This window comes from Pleurodeles waltl, chromosome 4_2 (assembly GCF_031143425.1).
Source record: "Pleurodeles waltl isolate 20211129_DDA chromosome 4_2, aPleWal1.hap1.20221129, whole genome shotgun sequence".
NCBI classification, from domain to species: Eukaryota; Metazoa; Chordata; class Amphibia; order Caudata; family Salamandridae; genus Pleurodeles; species Pleurodeles waltl.
Window position 1 is genome coordinate 893,145,120 of NC_090443.1, and position 18,989 is coordinate 893,164,108.

Consider the following 18,989-nt stretch of genomic DNA (forward strand, 5'->3'; position numbering starts at 1 on the left):
ATGAACTGTATCGCCTTCTGTCCTTAAGGCAGTCACAACATTGTCTCACCACGCCTGATTGCATCAGCCCTTTTCCTTAATGGCTTACGCTTTTGTCCACTACTGCTCAACCTATACATGATACACTTACCAGTCATCAGCCCTTTGCCCACGAGGCTTAATTTGCTTTCCACTACTGTTCAACCTCTACGTGATACCCAAAGCTGATCCGTTTCTTCAACCTAGCCTGCTACAACTTTACTGAGATAATACAGGTTATCTTTAAAATGGAAAACCTGAAGGAGTTAGAATCAATAATACTGGAGCAATGTTTCTGTGCTATTAATGAGGGGATGTTATCCCACCCATGGCATAATGAACCTTGAGGGGCCCCCCTGCAAAGTACCTGGAGGTGCCCGCTCCCACCTGGACCTAGTCAGGGGCCTGCCACCTGTGCACAGTGTACTGTGCTGAGGGGGCCTCTGGGAGGTTGGGGGTCCCCTGCACTGCATGGGCTGCGAGGGCCTGTGTTACGCCATTGATCCCACCATCTTACACTCAACAGTTCCAAGACCGAAATGCTGTTCTGTGGACAATGAAGAGTCTGCTTCCTGGAACAGGAGACCCCAATGTCGACACCAACTGAAATAAGAATTCTTGGATTGATTATAGACTCCATCCTGTCGTTAATCGTGCAAGTGAATCAAGACACAAAAAGTGTCTTCTGCACGATGCGAACACATAGGGAAACTCATGGCCATTATCACCTTCATTATCTCACTTGTGAACCTGTACCTAGTGCCACTATTCGTACTTTATATGCTGCAAAGGGCTCAAAATATGAGAGCAAGACAGCTACTTCACCTTCACGATTCAGAATGCATTATACCTGCACTTCGAATGCTTCACTGGCTCCCCATAGCCACACACTCTTCCTTCGGAGCATTCTACATCATGCTTGGGGCCATCCAGATACAGGACCCATGTTTATCCAAATTAACTTTCAAGAGTACCCACAGGATAGAGAACTCTCCTCTAGATTAGCAACCCATCTATCCATTCTCTCCTACGAGAAGAACATTGGTGGAACTTTATTCACTACACTCAAACTGTGAAGAAGGAAAACAATTGAAACTCCTTCCAGCAAAATCAAGAAACACATTATGCCATATGAAATTCCGGAAGGAAATAAAGACCTGGGTTTTTCTCAACTAAGGAAGCTCTGTGACAAACACTTCATGACCTATTCCATATGCCACTGTCTCTCTGCTGCTTTTTAATGGCCTATTGCACCCTCCCCATGGCTGTTGATAACCAAAATCTTGTACGGATTGCAGAGAGTAAGTCATGGGGTAATTGAGGGCTCAGACAGGATTGTCTTGGAAGGGGTGCTCTTTTTCAGGGCTCAGCCATTGTGCCTGTTAACTGGACTTACTGCTCTTCCTTTATTACCTACTCTTCATTCTCCAGATTGCCAGCCTTGCCATCTACTTGTGTTCCAGCCTCGGAAGATAGGCCGAAACATGCTGAACATATGTATGTAGGAATAATTATATTCAAAACCATCCCTCTGTTTTCTCCCATTCTTGCAGAAGGAAACCTCCAGTAAACACTTTTGAGTCAGTCCACAGGTAATTTTATTAACTTAATATTCAACTAACTGGATCTATCTAGCTGAGAAAAAGACCTTCACACAAGCTCTATAAAGTAGAAGCCCATTCAGAAAAGAATGTTTCTTGATGGATGAGGAGCAAACTCCATGATGAAGCATGATACCATTAGTTGGTGAGGGTTTTGCGTCCTTATAAAAGGTATGCCCTTCAAAAAACAAATTACTCCATTCTCCTTGCCCATAAAAATACATTTGTTACATTTTCTGTTATTGTAGTAATTGTTTAGGGAATTACACGCAACGGACCTTGACAGAAACCCTCATGCTCCCATTCGTTTATTAGTGTGATATTCAGTCCACACCTGCATCTAGTTCTCCTCCCAACCCCAGGAGATATTATGGAGGTTCTGCTGAAAATGTAACTTCCCAAATAGATTCCATTAAGTGGAGGCTTTTTCAAGCAGGAAAATGCTAAAATATATTAATCAGTGGTTTAAAACTGTGGATTCTTCCACCTAAGTCTAGTGTGCTGGAATTAATTTTCTAGAGACTCACACAGTAACACATAATAATATCCTTACTGTAAAGTGCCTGGTCTTCCCTGACCTTCCAACTTTGAAAACACTAACACTGTGAAAGAGGGGAGGTGGGACCCTGTAGGGAGTGTGGCCTTGAGTAGGGACAGGGCTTTCAGGCTGTCAGATCCATATTTAAGGGGGCGGGACCTGATTAGGCTGGGGGAGGGACATTTTATGCTTGGCATTGTCAGAGCAGTTACTGCTAAACCTCCAAAAATAACAAACAAAATGATTCTAGAGCTGCCTCACGTGATCGTTGAGGTAGCATACAAGCCAACAGTTCCGAATAAGGCAGGAGACTAGGCCTTTTAAAGCCAAAAATGGCTTTATTTGAGCTGTCTGCCGCCTAAAATGGCATCTGCTTCAATATAGGTCAATGGGAAAAATACATTGCCCCCGTTTTTTTTCCCCAAATCTCCTACTTTGCATTTTTTAAATGTTGGGATGTATGAGGTAAGTAAATCTGTAAATCTGTACTGGATTCGAAAAGTACATAGAACCACACTTGGGATGGAACTTACCGTGTGTAAGGGTTTCTTGAGCACATGCTCGCCGTTTGACATCAGCTTTTCAACAGGTCACTCAGTGTGAATAGCACCGATGTTATTTTACTCACAGTGGGACTGAGTGACTAGATCCTCTAGTTTACTGCCAATCCGTGCCCACCTACAGCAAATTAAGGCAAAAAAGAGCACCACTCATGATTGACAACAAGATATTTAAAAAAAACAGTACTTCCCAAAAGAGTAGCGTACTACCTGTCTGCTAAGGTGCCTGGAGCCGCATCATGAGGAACGAAACGCTATCTAAGTGCAATACAATACGTGGGTCTCCTGAGACCCAGCTAAATTCTTCTCCCTACTGTAGTTATTTTGCAGTCAGGTTGCACCCGCGCTTTGTAATCTCTATTGTTTAATATATAAATATAAGAAACATGTTTTCAATTCTGCATTTAACTCTTACTTCTGATTGGATAAAATTACTAGATTTGGTTTGGTTATATTTATGGTATTCTGATATGGCCGACGTGTTGATATGCGGTTTGTGGCCAATTTCATTGTAAGGATGGTGTTTTATGTCCGTTGTTTGTTTCGATTAATTTCCCGCCTCTGGGACCCGATGCTTTTGCTGTTACATGCACAGGTTGTTCAGCATCTTCCCGCAGGACCCGCCCAGTGCGTGGTCTGAGTTGATTGGCTGTCTAGGATGCATGGAGGTGTATCGGTAGCCAATGGGAGTAGGCCATCTGTGGCAGCTTGGCTGTGCTCTGTAGAAGCATCTTCTGACAGCTCCGTCCTGGTTCCGTGCCCTCGGTCCAGCGGCTCGCGCTCTTCGCCGAGAGAGGGATGACAGGCATCTGCTGGTTGCTGCTGGCCGGGCTAGCGAGCGCGGTGTTCGCCGAGCCCATGGTGCACTTCAGGGAGCAGTTCGAGGATGGAGGTGAGACACTGGCTATTGCTTTCGGACGGAAAACGGCGGCCGCTAAATGGCCACAACCCCTTTACCGGCCACTGAGATCTCTGGGGCAATATATACAAGAAAAGTGAGGAGGATACTCAAAAGGACCTGTGTTAAACACGGATGTGTTCGATGTAAGGGCACTACATTGTGTGTTGCTGGGCACAGCACGTTATCGCAGGACATACGTTTGTTTTGTCTAAGGCATAAGGTACAGTTGTATGGATCATAGAGACAAGTGTACGTGTTATCCTCGACACAGCAATGCGTGTTATCCGCGAACGTTACTGTGTGTTAACTGATGCTCAGGTAGAGTGTGATATTTGAGGTAGCAGGCAGGAATTAAAAATGACAATGGACAGAAATTGAGTAACATACAGTAGAGTAGAAGGGAAATGGAGTAGCAGAAATCCTTTTACTAAATGTATTGGCTGCTTTTGACTCTGTCCACCACCAGACACAACTATAGACATTGAAAAAGTTTAGAATTCAAGAAGGTATCATAAACTGTATTCCCATCCATCTTCAAGGCAGTCACAGCATTGTCTCACCACGCCGGTTTGCATCAGCCCTTTTCCTTAATGGCTTAAGTTTTTGTCCACTACTTGTAGGAAGTTGGCTCTGTATGTGCTATTTCAAAGTAAGGAATAGCATGCACAGAGTCCAAGGGTTCCCCTTAGAGGTAAAATAGTGGTAAAAAGAGATAATACTAATGCTCTATTTTGTGGTAGTGTGGTCGAGCAGTAGGCTTATCCAAGGAGTAGTGTTAAGCATTTGTTGTACATACACATAGACAATAAATGAGGTACACACACTCAGAGACAAATCCAGCCAATAGGTTTTGTATAGAAAAATATATTTTCTTAGTTTATTTTAAGAACCACAGGTTCAAATTTAACATGTAATATCTTGTTTGAAAGGTATTGCAGGTAAGTACATTAGGAACTTTGAATCATTTCAATTGCATGTATACTTTTCAAGTTATTCACAAATAGCTATTTTAAAAGTGGACACAGTGCAATTTTCACAGTTCCTGGGGGAGGTAAGTTTTTGTTAGTTTTACCAGGTAAGTAAGGCACTTATAGGGTTCAGTTCTTGGTCCAAGGTAGCCCACCGTTGGGGGTTCAGAGCAACCCCAAAGTTACCACACCAGCAGCTCAGGGCCGGTCAGGTGCAGAGTTCAAAGTGGTGCCCAAAACGCATAGGCTTCAATGGAGAGAAGGGGGTGCCCCGGTTCCAGTCTGCCAGCAGGTAAGTACCCGCGTCTTCGGAGGGCAGACCAGGGGGGTTTTGTAGGGCACCGGGGGGACACAAGCCCACACAGAAATTTCACCCTCAGCGGCGCGGGGGCGGCCGGGTGCAGTATTAGAACAAGCGTCGGGTTCGCAATGGAAGTCAATGAGAGATCAAGGGATCTCTTCAGCGCTGCAGGCAGGCAAGGGGGGGCTTCCTCGGGGAAACCTCCACTTGGGCAAGGGAGAGGGACTCCTGGGGGTCACTTCTGCAGTGAAAGTCCAGTCCTTCAGGTCCTGGGGCTGCGGGTGCAGGGTCTTTTCCAGGCGTCGGGACTTAGGTTTCAGAGAGTCGCGGTCAGGGGAAGCCTCGGGATTCCCTCTGTAGGCGGCGCTGTGGGGGCTCAGGGGGGGCAGGTTTTGGTACTCACAGTCGTAGAGTAGTCCGGGGGTCCTCCCTGAGGTGTTGGTTCTCCACCAGCCGAGTCGGGGTCGCCGGGTGCAGTGTTGCAAATCTCACGCTTCTTGCGGGGAGATTGCAGGGGTCTTTAAAGCTGCTCCTTTGGATAAAGTTGCAGTCTTTTTGGAGCAGGTCCGCTGTCCTCGGGAGTTTCTTGTCGTCGTCGAAGCAGGGCAGTCCTCAGAGGATTCAGAGGTCGCTGGTCCCTTTGGAAGGCGTCGCTGGAGCAGAGTTCTTTGGAAGGCAGGAGACAGGCCGGTGAGTTTCTGGAGCCAAGGCAGTTGTTGTCTTCTGGTCTTCCTCTGCAGGGGTTTTCAGCTAGGCAGTCCTTCTTCTTGTTGTTGCAGGAATCTAAATTCTTAGGTTCAGGGGAGCCCTTAAATACTAAATTTAAGGGCGTGTTTAGGTCTGGGGGGTTAGTAGCCAATGGCTACTAGCCCTGAGGGTGAGTACACCCTCTTTGTGCCTCCTCCCAAGGGGAGGGGGTCACATCCCTAATCCTATTGGGGGAATCCTCCATCTGCAAGATGGAGGATTTCTAAAAGTTAGAGTCACCTCAGCTCAGGACACCTTAGGGGCTGTCCTGACTGGCCAGTGACTCCTCCTTGTTATTCTCATTATTTTCTCCGGCCTTGCCGCCAAAAGTGGGGGGCCGGGGCCGGAGGGGGCGGGCAACTCCACTAGCTGGAGTGTCCTGCGGTGCTGTGACAAAGGGGTGAGCCTTTGAGGCTCACCGCCAGGTGTTACAGCTCCTGCCTGGGGGAGGTGTTAGCATCTCCACCCAGTGCAGGCTTTGTTACTGGCCTCAGAGTGACAAAGGCACTCTCCCCATGGGGCCAGCAACATGTCTCTAGTGTGGCAGGCTGCTGGAACCAGTCAGCCTACACAGATAGTCGGTTAAGTTTCAGGGGGCACCTCTAAGGTGCCTTCTGGGGTGTATTTTGCAATAAAATGTACACTGGCATCAGTGTGCATTTATTGTGCTGAGAAGTTTGATACCAAACTTCCCAGTTTTCAGTGTAGCCATTATGGTGCTGTGGAGTTCGTGTTTGACAAACTCCCAGACCATATACTCTTATGGCTACCCTGCACTCACAATGTCTAAGGTTTTGTTTAGACACTGTAGGGGTACCATGCTCATGCACTGGTACCCTCACCTATGGTATAGTGCACCCTGCCTTAGGGTTGTAAGGCCTGCTAGAGGGGTGACTGACCTATACTTGCATAGGCAGTGAGAGGCTGGCATGGCACCCTGAGGGGAGTGCCATGTCGACTTACTCGTTTTGTTCTCACTAGCACACACAAGCTGGCAAGCAGTGTGTCTGTGCTGAGTGAGAGGTCTCCAGGGTGGCATAAGACATGCTGCAGCCCTTAGAGACCTTCCTTGGCATCAGGGCCCTTGGTACTAGCAGTACCAGTTACAAGGGACTTATCTGGATGCCAGGGTCTGCCAATTGTGGATACAAAAGTACAGGTTAGGGAAAGAACACTGGTGCTGGGGCCTGGTTAGCAGGCCTCAGCACACTTTCAATTGTAAACATAGCATCAGCAAAGGCAAAAAGTCAGGGGGCAACCATGCCAAGGAGGCATTTCCTTACACTACTGTTCAACCTATTCATGATACCCTTAACAATCATCAGCTCTTTGCCCACAAGGCTTAATTTTCTCGCCACTACTGCTCAACCTCTACATGATGTATGTACATATTTGTGTATTCATGTGTGTATATATGTGTGTGTGTATATGTATGTATATATATTATATATGTATGTTATTCTATGCTTAACATGTTCATAGGTCATTGCATAGCTCCTAGATAAGTTGTTATACTAGATACTTATGAATCCCTGCTCTTATCTTATATCACACTTATCTACCCATCACCATATGTCATGTCTCTATCAATCTATCCTCCATTCCCACTCTGACTCATCCCAAATCCATTCTACTACTTTCATCTCCTAAATAACTCTGCCTAAGCTCTTCCCTCCCCTTCCTTATCTAACTCACCAAACCTCACTTTTCTACCATGATCTCCCAAACAAACCTAGTCAATTCTCCCTCATTTATCTCACCCTGCTACTATGATCTCCCTAACCCCTTCCTCAGACACGTCCCTCTTCCATCCTCCTTTTCTCATCCCAAGCCTAAATCCTATTACTATCTACTCCCAATTAACACTTCTAGATTCTTTCCTCCTCCACCCCTCCATTACTCCAGTCAATCTAACTAACAAACTCTCATATCCGCGGCTCAAATTAACTCATAATAATACTAAAACTGTACTCATATTTCCCTATACTAATCCATCACTAATTCTTGTTGGGTTCCGGAGTGGCGTGCTACTCGCCGAAAGGAGCTTCGACCCCTCATCAGGGGTAGTAAGTGCTATATAAATGCTATTACAATACAATACAATACATGATACCCAAAGCTGATCCGTTTCTTCAACCTAGCCTGCTACAATTTTACTGAGATAATACAGGTTATCTTAAAAATTGAAAACCTGAAGGAGTTAGAATCATTAATGCTGGACAGATGTTTCTGTGCCATTAATGAGGAGATGCTATCCCACCGTGGCATAATGAAACTTGAGGCCCCCCCGTAAAGTACCTGGAGATGGCCCGCTCCTACCTGGGCCCATTCAGGGGCCTGCCACCCGTGCACAGTGTACTGTGCTGAGGGGGCCTCTGGGAGCTTGGGGGCCCCCTGCACCACAGGGGCTGTGGGGGACTGTATTACACCACTGATCCCACCATCTTACACTTAACTGTTCCAAGGTTGGAATGCTGTTCTGTGGAGAATGAAGAGTCTGCTTCCTGGAATTGGAGACCCAAATGTCGACACCAACTGAAAGAAGAATTTGTGGATTGATTATAGACTCCATCCTTTCTTTAATCGTACAAGTGAATCAAGACACAAGAAGTGTCGTCTGCACAATTTGAACAGTTAGGGAAACGTGGGCCATTACCACCTTCATTATCTCACTTGTGAACCTGAACCTAGTGCCACTATTCATACTTCAGATGCTGCAAAGGGCTCAAAATATGACAGCAAGACAGCTACTTCACCTTCACAATTCAGAGTACATTATACCTGCACTACAAGTGCTTCACTGGCTCCCCATAGCCACACACTATTCATTAGAGAGACGTGTACAAGACACAGATGGGTATGGGTTATCTGAAGCACAATATTTTTGTCAGGATTATATTGGGATGGAATATAGGGCTAGGCACAAAATAATACATGACTCCATCAGTGAATTAGATAGATAAAAAGTGACTCATGCTTGCACATAGGGGCAGTTTTGAACTTGCAAAAACACATTTTCTTAGTGTTTTGCAAGGTATGGATGTCTGCTTGGAGTTGAGCTTCTTGCAGACAATGTTTGTTTTAATACCAGCAAAATCAACAGTAAAATCAGCTCAGAAGACTATAAATCAGGCCCTCAAGCAGCCAACTACCCTCCCACACACAAACCTGTCAGACCATCCCATTTGGCACTGCCTCATTGGTTTATAGACCAGTCCGATTCTAATTGTCATGCACAGCAGTGTGTTATTCAACTACAGTAGTAGTGTGCCTTTTCCAGGCATGATAAAGAGCCAATGTAGTCTTCCACTTTAATGTGGTTTATTTATGGGTGTATCTAGAGCAGTTTTTTTTAAACTGTGGGTGCAGTGGGTCGAAAGTACATTTTTGGTAGATCAGGAAAGTCCAAGCAATAAATAAAGATGCCTTTAAATCATGTTACATTTGCTGGTGCTTCAAAGATAGAGGTGAGATGTCAGACTATGCCTACTGACAAATTGCTGTTTACACTTTTAAAATTAGGATTGGTATATTCCTTCTCTGACAGCAAAGTGAGAGAACTATTTAAAGTGAGTTATATGACAATATTACTGGAGTACAGCATGTGTGAAAAGAAAGGCTGTAGGATGTCAGTTTTTGCAACACATAAAATGGTAAATACCTGTAAATGATCTGTATGCGTTCAGCAGTTAGGAAAGCAAAAATGAAGCACATTTGTTTTGTAAATCTGAAGTGTGCTGGAAACAGGGATTTTAATAGAATCAAAAAAGTCAGCATCCTTTACATGGTGATGGACAAATAATAAATATTCCCAGAAACGTGATTTCTGCACGTTATCATTTGTGGGCTATAGTTTTATAAATAAAACTGTATGTCTGTGCAAATTTAGTGGCCATTTCAAAGGAAAATGTACTTTCTGTAAATGACAATGCACCGCCACACAATGCTTTAGTTATATTAAAAAATCGTCCAGACTCATGACCATTGGCGGTAGGTTGGTAGCAAATGTTTTTGCGTCTTACAAAATTGGGTCATGGTTTTGAAAATTTGGGAAGCACTGATCTAAGTCACAGAATCATATATGTACGCCAAAGCAATGGAGTGTGGGCTGCATATAGAGGTGTCTGTTGCTAGGTGCAGTAAAAGTTGAGTGTTACTCTAGTGGTGGCGATCTAGTGCCATGTCATCCGAGTTCACTGTGGTGGTGTGTGTTATACGGCAACAGAGGTTGAAAGGTGCTATCCAGGGAAAAAATGTTTGTGTGTTATTCTGTACCAACTAAATGTATTATTTCAGGGCAAAGGGGTGGGTATTCTGTTGTACATAGCATTTAGTGTCAGTCAAGGACACAGGGTTGTCTGTCATTTGTGGCACAGGGTGCATGCATGCTATCCTTATGTTATAAGAGCATAAGTATGTAGGTCTTTTATGCCAGGGCTCATGTTTGGGTGCGTTTTTCAACGGGGTAGGTTGGGTATGCATGTGTTATTTCCTGCCTTAGTGTGCATGTGTTAACCATGGGTACCTGAGTGCATGTGCTGCTTTTTCCAAAGGCATAGAATGAGCCTGCATTATCTGGAGATGCAGGGTGCTGTGTCTTGTCTTGTGGTACAAGCTATTTGTCCTTTATCCAGAAGAAAAGGGAGTCTCTCAGACTCATGACATGTGTGTATAACAGTAAAACAGTCAGATTTGTGCAGCCGAGGGAGTGGAGGGGTGGTATCATATAGTAATGGGGTATGTGTTCTTTTGAGGCACAGTGCCTATTTGTTTTCCAAACTGATGTGTTATGTGTTATCTATTGGCATTAAATGTATTTCATATCCTTGGGTGCTCTTTGGGGGGGTGAAACGGATAGGGGGAAGAGGGCCAGGGTTGAGGTTAATGGTAGCTGGAGTCTTCAGCTGCTTATAAGTGCCTGTGTTGTTTGTAGATGGAGGGCACTTATTCCTTACCTTGTGCTCCTATTAACAAAGAAGCCACAAATCTCCACCTAAGTAAGCATACCCGTACCCCTTATGGAAGTGTATGGTTATATGTCCAATTCACAGAACCTCCTGAAGGATTTATGAGTTTCTTATTAAGTTCAGAATTTCTGTGCATAAATATATGCTATTGTCATACCTTTCTAGTGTACAGCTCTTTTTCCTATCTGTCCATGCGTGGAGTCTCCTCGTGCATAATGTTAATGGATTAGAAACACTTTAAAACCTTTTTACTTCTTTATTTCCCCCATCCTTGAGGAATATACAAGACACTGGTGCACTTTCCCATACTTACTGTGGAGCTTACATCTGGATCAATCAAGTATAAGCTTGGAAGTGAAGTATGGGTGAGGTTTTGCAGTTGTCTGTGAATACCCTGAATATCTTGCCTCAGTCGCTCACCTGACCTGAATTTCATTTTCCTGACCATGCCTTAGGATCGTTCACACCTACTCCTCTTCAGGCGTGGCAGAACGTAAGTGCTAGTAACATCTCAGTGAGCAAAAAATGATTTCTGAATCACCTATCTGTTTGGCATGCACAGTGTCAGATTTCTGTAAGCATAAGTCGATTTGCATACAGGAAAAATCTTTGTAAATAGGGCCCTATGTGTGTTAAATTCCAAAGCACAGGAGGTATTTTATAACCTGGGACCCTGAGCCTATAGGCCAGTGAATACTATGTGCAGGTGGTGGGCTTCAGCTCTCATTTCTGGAGAATGGGAACTATTTTTCATTATCAGGCTTTGACCCAGAGCAAGAGGGAGAAAGGCACAAAATGAAGAGCGAAGGGGAGGGAGATACGTAGGAAAACAATAGAGCAGGTAAAAAGCATGGATAAAAAGTAGCTTGCAAGAGATAGAGATAGGAAGTGTAGGGTGGTGGAAGAAAGAGGCATCAGGTAGGACATTGGTTTACAGCAATCCTAGAATTCTGTAATGCTGGCAACAAACTCCTAAGGAAATCTTTCAACCCTTGCACATACTTTTTACATATTAAACACTGATATAGCTGTATCTATTAGCTGCTGGTTGTATGATTCCATGCACTCTAGGGGCACCTTAGAGGACCCCCAGTACTGCCATTACAGCCTTCTGAGGTTTTCAGGGCAGCCCCAGCTGCTGCCACTTCACAGACAGTTTTCTGCCCCCCTGTTGCTCAAGCAGCTCGAGCCCAGGAAGGCAGAACAAAGAACTTCCTTTGGGAGAGGGGTGTTACACCCTCTCCCTTTGGAAATAGGTGTTACAGGCATGGGAGAGGTAGCCTCTGGAAATGCTTTGAAGGGCACAGATATTGCCCTCCTTGCATACTCCAGTCGACATGGTTCAGGGACCCCCAGTCCCTGCTCTGGTGCGAAACTGGACAAAGGAAAGGGGAGTGACACTCTCCTGTCCATCACCACCCCAGGGGTGTTGCTCAGAGCTTCTCCAGAGTGTCGGTTTTGCTATCTTGGATTCCAAGTTGGCAGAGCACTCTGGGAGCAGCTGAGTAGCCAGTGCCAGCAGGTGACGTCAGAGCCCTCCCCTGATAGGTGCTTACTTGTTTAGCTGACCAATCCCCCTTTCAGGGCTATTTAGGGTCTCTCTCTTGGGTGGTTCTTCAGATTCAGATTGCAAGACTCCAGCAGCAATCCCCTGCATCCTTTACTTCACCTTTATACCGAAGAAACTGTTTTGGACCCTCCAGGAATTCTACAAACTGCAACAAAGAAGCAAGGATGACTTCTGCAACATTGTATCTTCAGCTGCTCCCAGCAACTGCAACTGTTTCCAGGTCGTGCATCCTCAGAGGACTGCCTGCACCAGAAGAACGAAGGAATGTCCCTTGAAGTGAAGGAGTCACTTCTCTGCTTCAGCAGGCACCCCTCTGCAGCAACGACCGGTGGCTTAGGTCACCTCTTCTGACAAAAGTGCATAGATCCAGCAACACGGGTGGTGGACTGAAGTGGTCCAGACATCCAACTGTCCAACTTTGGTGGAGGTAAGTGCTTGCCTTCCCAAGCAAGAAGGTACCCCCCTGCACCACGTGTTTTGCAGTTGCCAAGGCTTGTTGGCATCCTTCCACAAAGTCCTTTGTGCATCGTGCAGCTCCGACCCCCAGCACTCCTTCCTGCGACGCACAGCCTCCTGTGTGGTTCTCCGGCTGCGTAGGATCCCTTTGTGTAGTGCTGCGTGGGCCTCCTTTTGCACCTTCTTTGACCCCATGCTGTTGGACTCCTGTGCACGCTGCCTGCTCTTCGACAGCTCTCTGAGTTGCTGAGAGCCCCCTCTGTCTACCCCTCCTGAGTAGAGTCCACCAGGTCTCTCCTGGTCCCGGGCAGTGCCATTTTCCGCTAACCGCGAGCTTTGTGTGTGCCAAGGCTTGTTGCCAGAATTCAGCAACGCAAACCAGACTGCATTCATCCATCCGGCTTGGGGCATCTTCTGCACCAACCAGGAACCCGCATCTGTCTTCTTGGCTGCAATACTGACTGTTGGTCCTCACCAGTGGTTCTTATTTTGCTCCTTCATCAGGGTTAGCAGGGGCTCCTGTTCTCCCTGGACTCTTCAGTGCTTCTTGGACTTGGTCCCCTTTTTCCACAGGTCTTCAGGTCCAGGAATCCATCTTTGGTGTCTTACAGTCTCTTCTGGTTCTTGCATAATCTTCTTTCTCGTGTTCTTGTGTATTCTAGGAAAGTTACTATGATTTGCTGTCCTGGGCTCTTGGGTGGGTTTTATTACTTACCTTTGGTGTTTTCTAATACTCCCTGCGCCCCTCTACACACTACACTTGCCTAGGTGGGAAACCGACTTTCGCGTTCCACTTTCTTAGTATATGGTTTGTATTCCCCCAGGCCCATTTCTAACTATTGTGATTTTCACTATTTGCACTGTTTTCTAACAGTTTTTGCAGCTATTTCTGCATACCAGTGTATATAATTTGTGTATTACTTACCTCCTAAGGGAGTATAGTCTCTATGGTATTTTTGGCAGTCGTGTCGCCAAAATAAAGTACCTTCATTTTTGTAACTGAGTATTTTTCTTTCATGTGTGTGGGTACTGTGTGACTACAGTGGTATTGCATGAGCTTTGCATGTCTCCTAGTTAGGCCTTGGCTGCTCATCCACGCTACCCCTAGAGAGCCTGGCTTCTAGACACCGTGTACATTTCACTAATAAAGGATAACTGGACCTGGTATAAGGTGTAAGTACCTTAGGTACCCACTACAAACCAGGCCAGCCTCCTACAACTTGATCCCCAAGTAACCAGGCCCTTCAGCCTCCTATAAGTCCTTGGTAAATGGTACCCCTTGGCTTTGGTACTGAAGAGGGCCCCTCAGAGCTGCAGCACAACCTGTGCCCCTCTGAGGGACCCAGCACCAACCTTATGCAGACTGCCATTGCAGGCTTCGTAACAAGGTGCTCCCAAAATTGAAAACAAACACAGCACACACTTGTGTGCCATGTCCTCTAAAACACTGCTTGTAATATATGTACATCACCCCTACAGCAGGCCTTCAGCCCTGGGCAGGGTGCATTATATTACAAATAAGGGCATATATGTATGAGCAAATATGGCCCTATGGCTTTGCCGATTCTTAGACATAGTAAATGTATAGGGAAGCACTGTTAAATATATGTGCTCGACATTGGTCACTACGAGTTCCCCAGCTACATGATAGGTTCTCTGAACCTAGGGATATTTGGTATCAAACATCTCGTATTAATAAACCCTCACTGATTCCAGTGATGAATTTATTAATAAATGCACGCAGAAGGCACCTTAGAGGTGCCCCCGAAAAACCTACCAACTGCTGGTGAGACTGACCGTTTCTGGCCAGCCTACCACCGACAAATGAGAATCTTACCTCCCAGGGGGAGAGCCTCCACTCTTGAGACGTCAGAAACAAAAGTCTGTCTGGGCTGGGGTGTTACCCACCCCTTCCCACAGGATGATCTGCATTCCAAGGCAGGAGCTTCAATGAAGCCCACTGCCTTTGATATGCAGAACTGGCCTTCCTCAGAGGAAGATGCCAACCCCTCTGCCTCATGGCCCATCTGGTGCCTGGACAGGTGGGAAAATTAGCTATGCAGGAGGCGTATCACACTTTCAGACTGGGAACACCCCTAGGGTGGCTAGCCTGAAGTGGAAACCCCTTTAGAGATTCTGCCATCTTGCATGTGGTGGCATTTAGGAACTCTGGTTAGGGTGATGCCCACTCCCCACAGGAAGTGGTCATCTAGAGGATGTAGTGACCCCAAGGGTAAATAGCCCATTGGCTACTACCCTGCACTCAACCCTAAGGCCTCCTAAATTGAGTATTTAGGGGACCCCCTGATACCAGATCCTCAGGTCTTTGCTGGACCCAAAAGGAGTGGACAAGGAGACTGCTGGACCCGAGACCCGAGGAGCACAGCTGATTTGGCACTAACCCTGCCAGCTTGCCTGCTGCACCTGACTCTCGAGTACCAACTGACCTGTCCCGTCGCTGCAGCCTCCAAGAAATGGGGAGAGCTACCAGTGCTTCGCCAATCGCCAGGAGGAACTACCTTGGAGTAAAGGAGCTGCCCCCTCCCCTACATCCGCAGGCACCCAAGTAAGAACTGAGAAGACCGCGACAGCCAGAAATCCAATGCCTGACATTACCACTGCACCCGAGCCACCTAGCCCATGTTTAAGTGGGCCAACGGTGTCAGCGCTGTCCCCAGGCGGCCCTCCAGAAGAGAAGCCCACCCTGTACTTATCCACTGTGGACTTCACTACAGTGTCTGCATACAGTTTCTGCAGACCCCCTGCAACCACGAGTGACCAGGAGGCAAAATCCAACACCCTAAGACACTGCTGCATCTGTTTGCCCCAGAACCAGAAGAGGAGAACAAAGTGTGCCCCCACAACTCCTCACCTTGTGAGACCTGAGCCCACTTGATGGCTGGGTCGAACTGGACCCCCAGTCCAAACCTGCAGAGTGTTTCTGCGGGCCTCCCCTGTAACCGCGAGGAACTCCAGTGCTGGACCTGATGTCAGAAGACATCCCTGCACCCGCGCCCTACACCCGAGGAGGAGTGGACTGACAGTGTCCCCACATGCCCTAGGACCTCATGGGTCAAGCCCCCCGGTGGGTTCCCCTGGTTTGTCCTTCCAGTCCATCTGTGCAGCAACTTTGTAACCAGACCAATCCCCGTAGACTTGAATGGGACACCCGATGCTGTAACACATGTCTGCACCCGGGCACACCAGAGCTCACAAGATGACCTATTGGTGTGAACCTTGCCCCAAAACCCCCAAGTCCCGGGGATTGGTCCCGTAAGTCGTTACACTTTACCTGGATTGCCGTCTTTGTTTTCTTCCATAGGATTCCATTACAGATTTCTAAAAATGCTTGACTTTTGAAAACTATTAAAATTCATAACTCAAAAAGTGTTATTTTTATAAATTGGTTTCCGATTTCTTTTTTGAGTGTGTGTCTCACTTCATGAGTCTGGCATTACATGCTTAGCACTACCCTCTGATATGCCTAACTGCTTGACCATGCTGCCCAAAAAAGAGAGCATTTGGGATGTCATTTGTGCCTCTGTGGTACTTATGGGGATTGCTGGGGACCGATTGCTGGGGACCCTGTCATTCACTGATCATGTGTGTTTGCTTTGTAGTGAAGTGCCATTAAGATTCTTTTCTATGTCAGTGAGATTGTTTTTCCACTTCTTTCTTTAGTTAGAAGTTTGATTCATATCTTCATTCAATTAATATTATTATTAGGTTTATTAATTACATTAATAAAGCGCAGCAAACACCCCGAAATCTCTTGGTGCTAGAACGGGCTTTATGAGGTGAAAAGGTGGGGTTTGAGACTTTCTTTAAAAGTGAGGTGAACAGCTGCCTTCTTTACAAAAGATGGAACAGTGTTCAAAAGGCCGAAGCCAAATCTATAAAACATTTGCCTCCTTGTGAGGACTTTTTGAACTGTGATATGGCAAGATGATTACTGTTAGAAGAAGCAAAAGTCTGGTGGTAACATATTTCCGAAATTTGCTGCTGAGGAAGCCCAGGAAAAGGCAACTGGGGTGTTTGTACACAGTACACACAGACTTGAAACAGATACCTGTGAGAGGAAAATATACCATGGGAATTTGGCCGAATGAATGGGGACCAGCTCTGTGGGTTGTAACCAACTTCAGTTTTATCAAGATTAATTTTTAACTAATTTTGGTCCATCCATTTTTTTAAATATTAGAGACTGTTCTCCAATCATTATCTGGATGTAGTCTAAACAAAGCTATTAGAAGCTTTTTTGTATTGCAAATCTAGAAATATTCTGTGATTAGCTTTCCCTAGCTAGCCAAGTTCTACTTTCCATTGCATTTATTAATACTTTCGGTACAGTCTTTCAAACAGTACTACATTTAAAACACCAGTTTGACAAGCAATTTAAAGGCCAAACAATGAATATATGTAAACACTCCTATTAGTGTGTATACAATTTGAGAGCGAAAACCCTGGTTCAACACCTGTCTTTTTCAAAATTGTTACCCCTAGTCATTGTGCCACATCATTTCCAAAGTTTCCAATGGATGGTTTTCTTTCTTTCTAAAATTCAGAGCATTCTGAATGCTACGGCTCGAATTGAGACATACTAAAAAGCAATATGGCCCTACCAGTTTCTGCATTGATTACATGTTAGGATACTATTTAAAGTCCTTGTGTACCACAGTAGGTTCTAGTTCGTTAATGCAACTCACTCAATGTAACATTTAGTAAAATATGTTCACACAGTATCTAGGCCTGCATTCAGTCATTTTCCAAAGCCTCATAGCCTGCTGCAATGTTGGAGAATTCTCCTTTGAAGCTGCTCAGCACTGAAACCCAACTTTAGACCTGTGAGAGGTATTTCTGACCATATACTAGTAGAAAGAAGAATCAAGTCTTGGATTATCCATCAGCAAGGTCTTCTTATAATTCTCGCCCAGTTATCCTTGATGAGTTTTTTTTGTTCCGAAATTTTTGTGGCGTGTTGGTGAATAGAACAAAAGTAAGACATAGTAACAGACTTTCAAGACAATGTGAGATTTGGCTATGAAGATAAACTGACAATACGTAGGCCCTAGCAGAAAATGTATCTGATATCTTCAGGTCATGATGAGTGGTGCACTGTCAGAATGAAGAACATTGTTTTAGCATGTCTTATTAATTATTCGTTTTGAATTGATCTTTATTAATTTTCAATTATACATTTTCCGGAGCTCCACCTGAGTATAATGTACAAATGATATCATGCGCATGCTGTTTCTAAGGATGAACATCATGGGTATATTCATGTGCTGAATTATGTGGCATCTGCTGCATGCATGCTACACTAAGTTACATTTAGATCTGTCTTTACAAATTAGACAAGAAAGAAACATGAAAGAAAGACAGCTTCCCCTCCTGCCAGCCCGCTACGCCGCCCCAGGCACCATTACCATTGAACGTATTAAAGTCCTATATTGTGTTCGAGGTATTGGGGTGTGTGCCTGTCCGTGCACTCACGCTGTCTGAGCAAACGGGGACCCACTAAATGTATAGAGTGTGTAGAGTATTCACCACTCTTTCCTTACTTTTCATCAAAGATGAAGTCTATGACGTTTATCCTCTGTCTTGGGGCTGATGGCTCGCCATAGAGGTTCCCATTCCAATACCACTTTCAGCAGGGATTCCTCCTGACCTGTAGCTGCTTGTAGACATCACAGCCAAAGCAAGCCATTCCATATCTACGTTCCTTCTTCCTTGATCCGACGACTGGAGAACTTCCAGCTTATCAACATGAGTCTCTTAGAGAGAATCAGTGCCAAGTCGATACATTTGCAGAGGGACTTGTCAATTTTAGGCCTTCTCAATAGTCCCAATAACCATACCTTGGGTTCACCTGTACTCTGCCTGCCTATCCAATTTGTGATATTTGTTGCCACTTCCATCCACCAGAGCAGTATAACAACACATGACTATACTAGGAGACAAATGTAGCTCCACCTAGCAAGCTTTTGAAATGATGAGAGTTGAAAAGAAGGAAGAACAACATAGGTGGTGAAGAGAAAAGAAAAAATGGTTGGTCTGTGTAGTACTCAATATTTGAAGGAATATGAGGTTGTCCTGCCAGTGTAAATCAAATCCACAGGCTAGTAGATAATGCACAACTTTCAAATTACAGTGGGATAAGCAGGAGGTGCAACTTGTGGGGTTGGAGTTGTAATTATTTATTGAGGCTGTCCTATAATTGCTGTAGATCAGTGCTTAATTTGTGCTTGTTGTTTCCGTTGCTGAGCACCGGCACTTATTTTTGAGGACCGGCGCTTAGTTTTCTGCCTCAAGTATTTATTGCGAGCAAAAGACTCATATGGGAAAGACGGAGGAAGAGAAAG

The 18,989-nt window shown here is 45.4% G+C and overlaps 1 protein-coding gene across 1 annotated transcript in view; it reads left to right on the forward strand.

The window, feature by feature from the left end:
* Positions 1-3,257: 3,257 nt before the first annotated feature.
* The window catches only part of LOC138293454 (calreticulin-like), a 114,454-nt gene continuing 98,722 nt past the window's right edge, over positions 3,258-18,989 (forward strand). Inside the window, exon 1 of the mRNA XM_069232683.1 lies at positions 3,258-3,609. Within this exon, the coding sequence (XP_069088784.1) occupies positions 3,516-3,609 (94 nt within the window). The 5' untranslated portion in view covers positions 3,258-3,515. The remainder of the gene's footprint in view (positions 3,610-18,989) is intronic.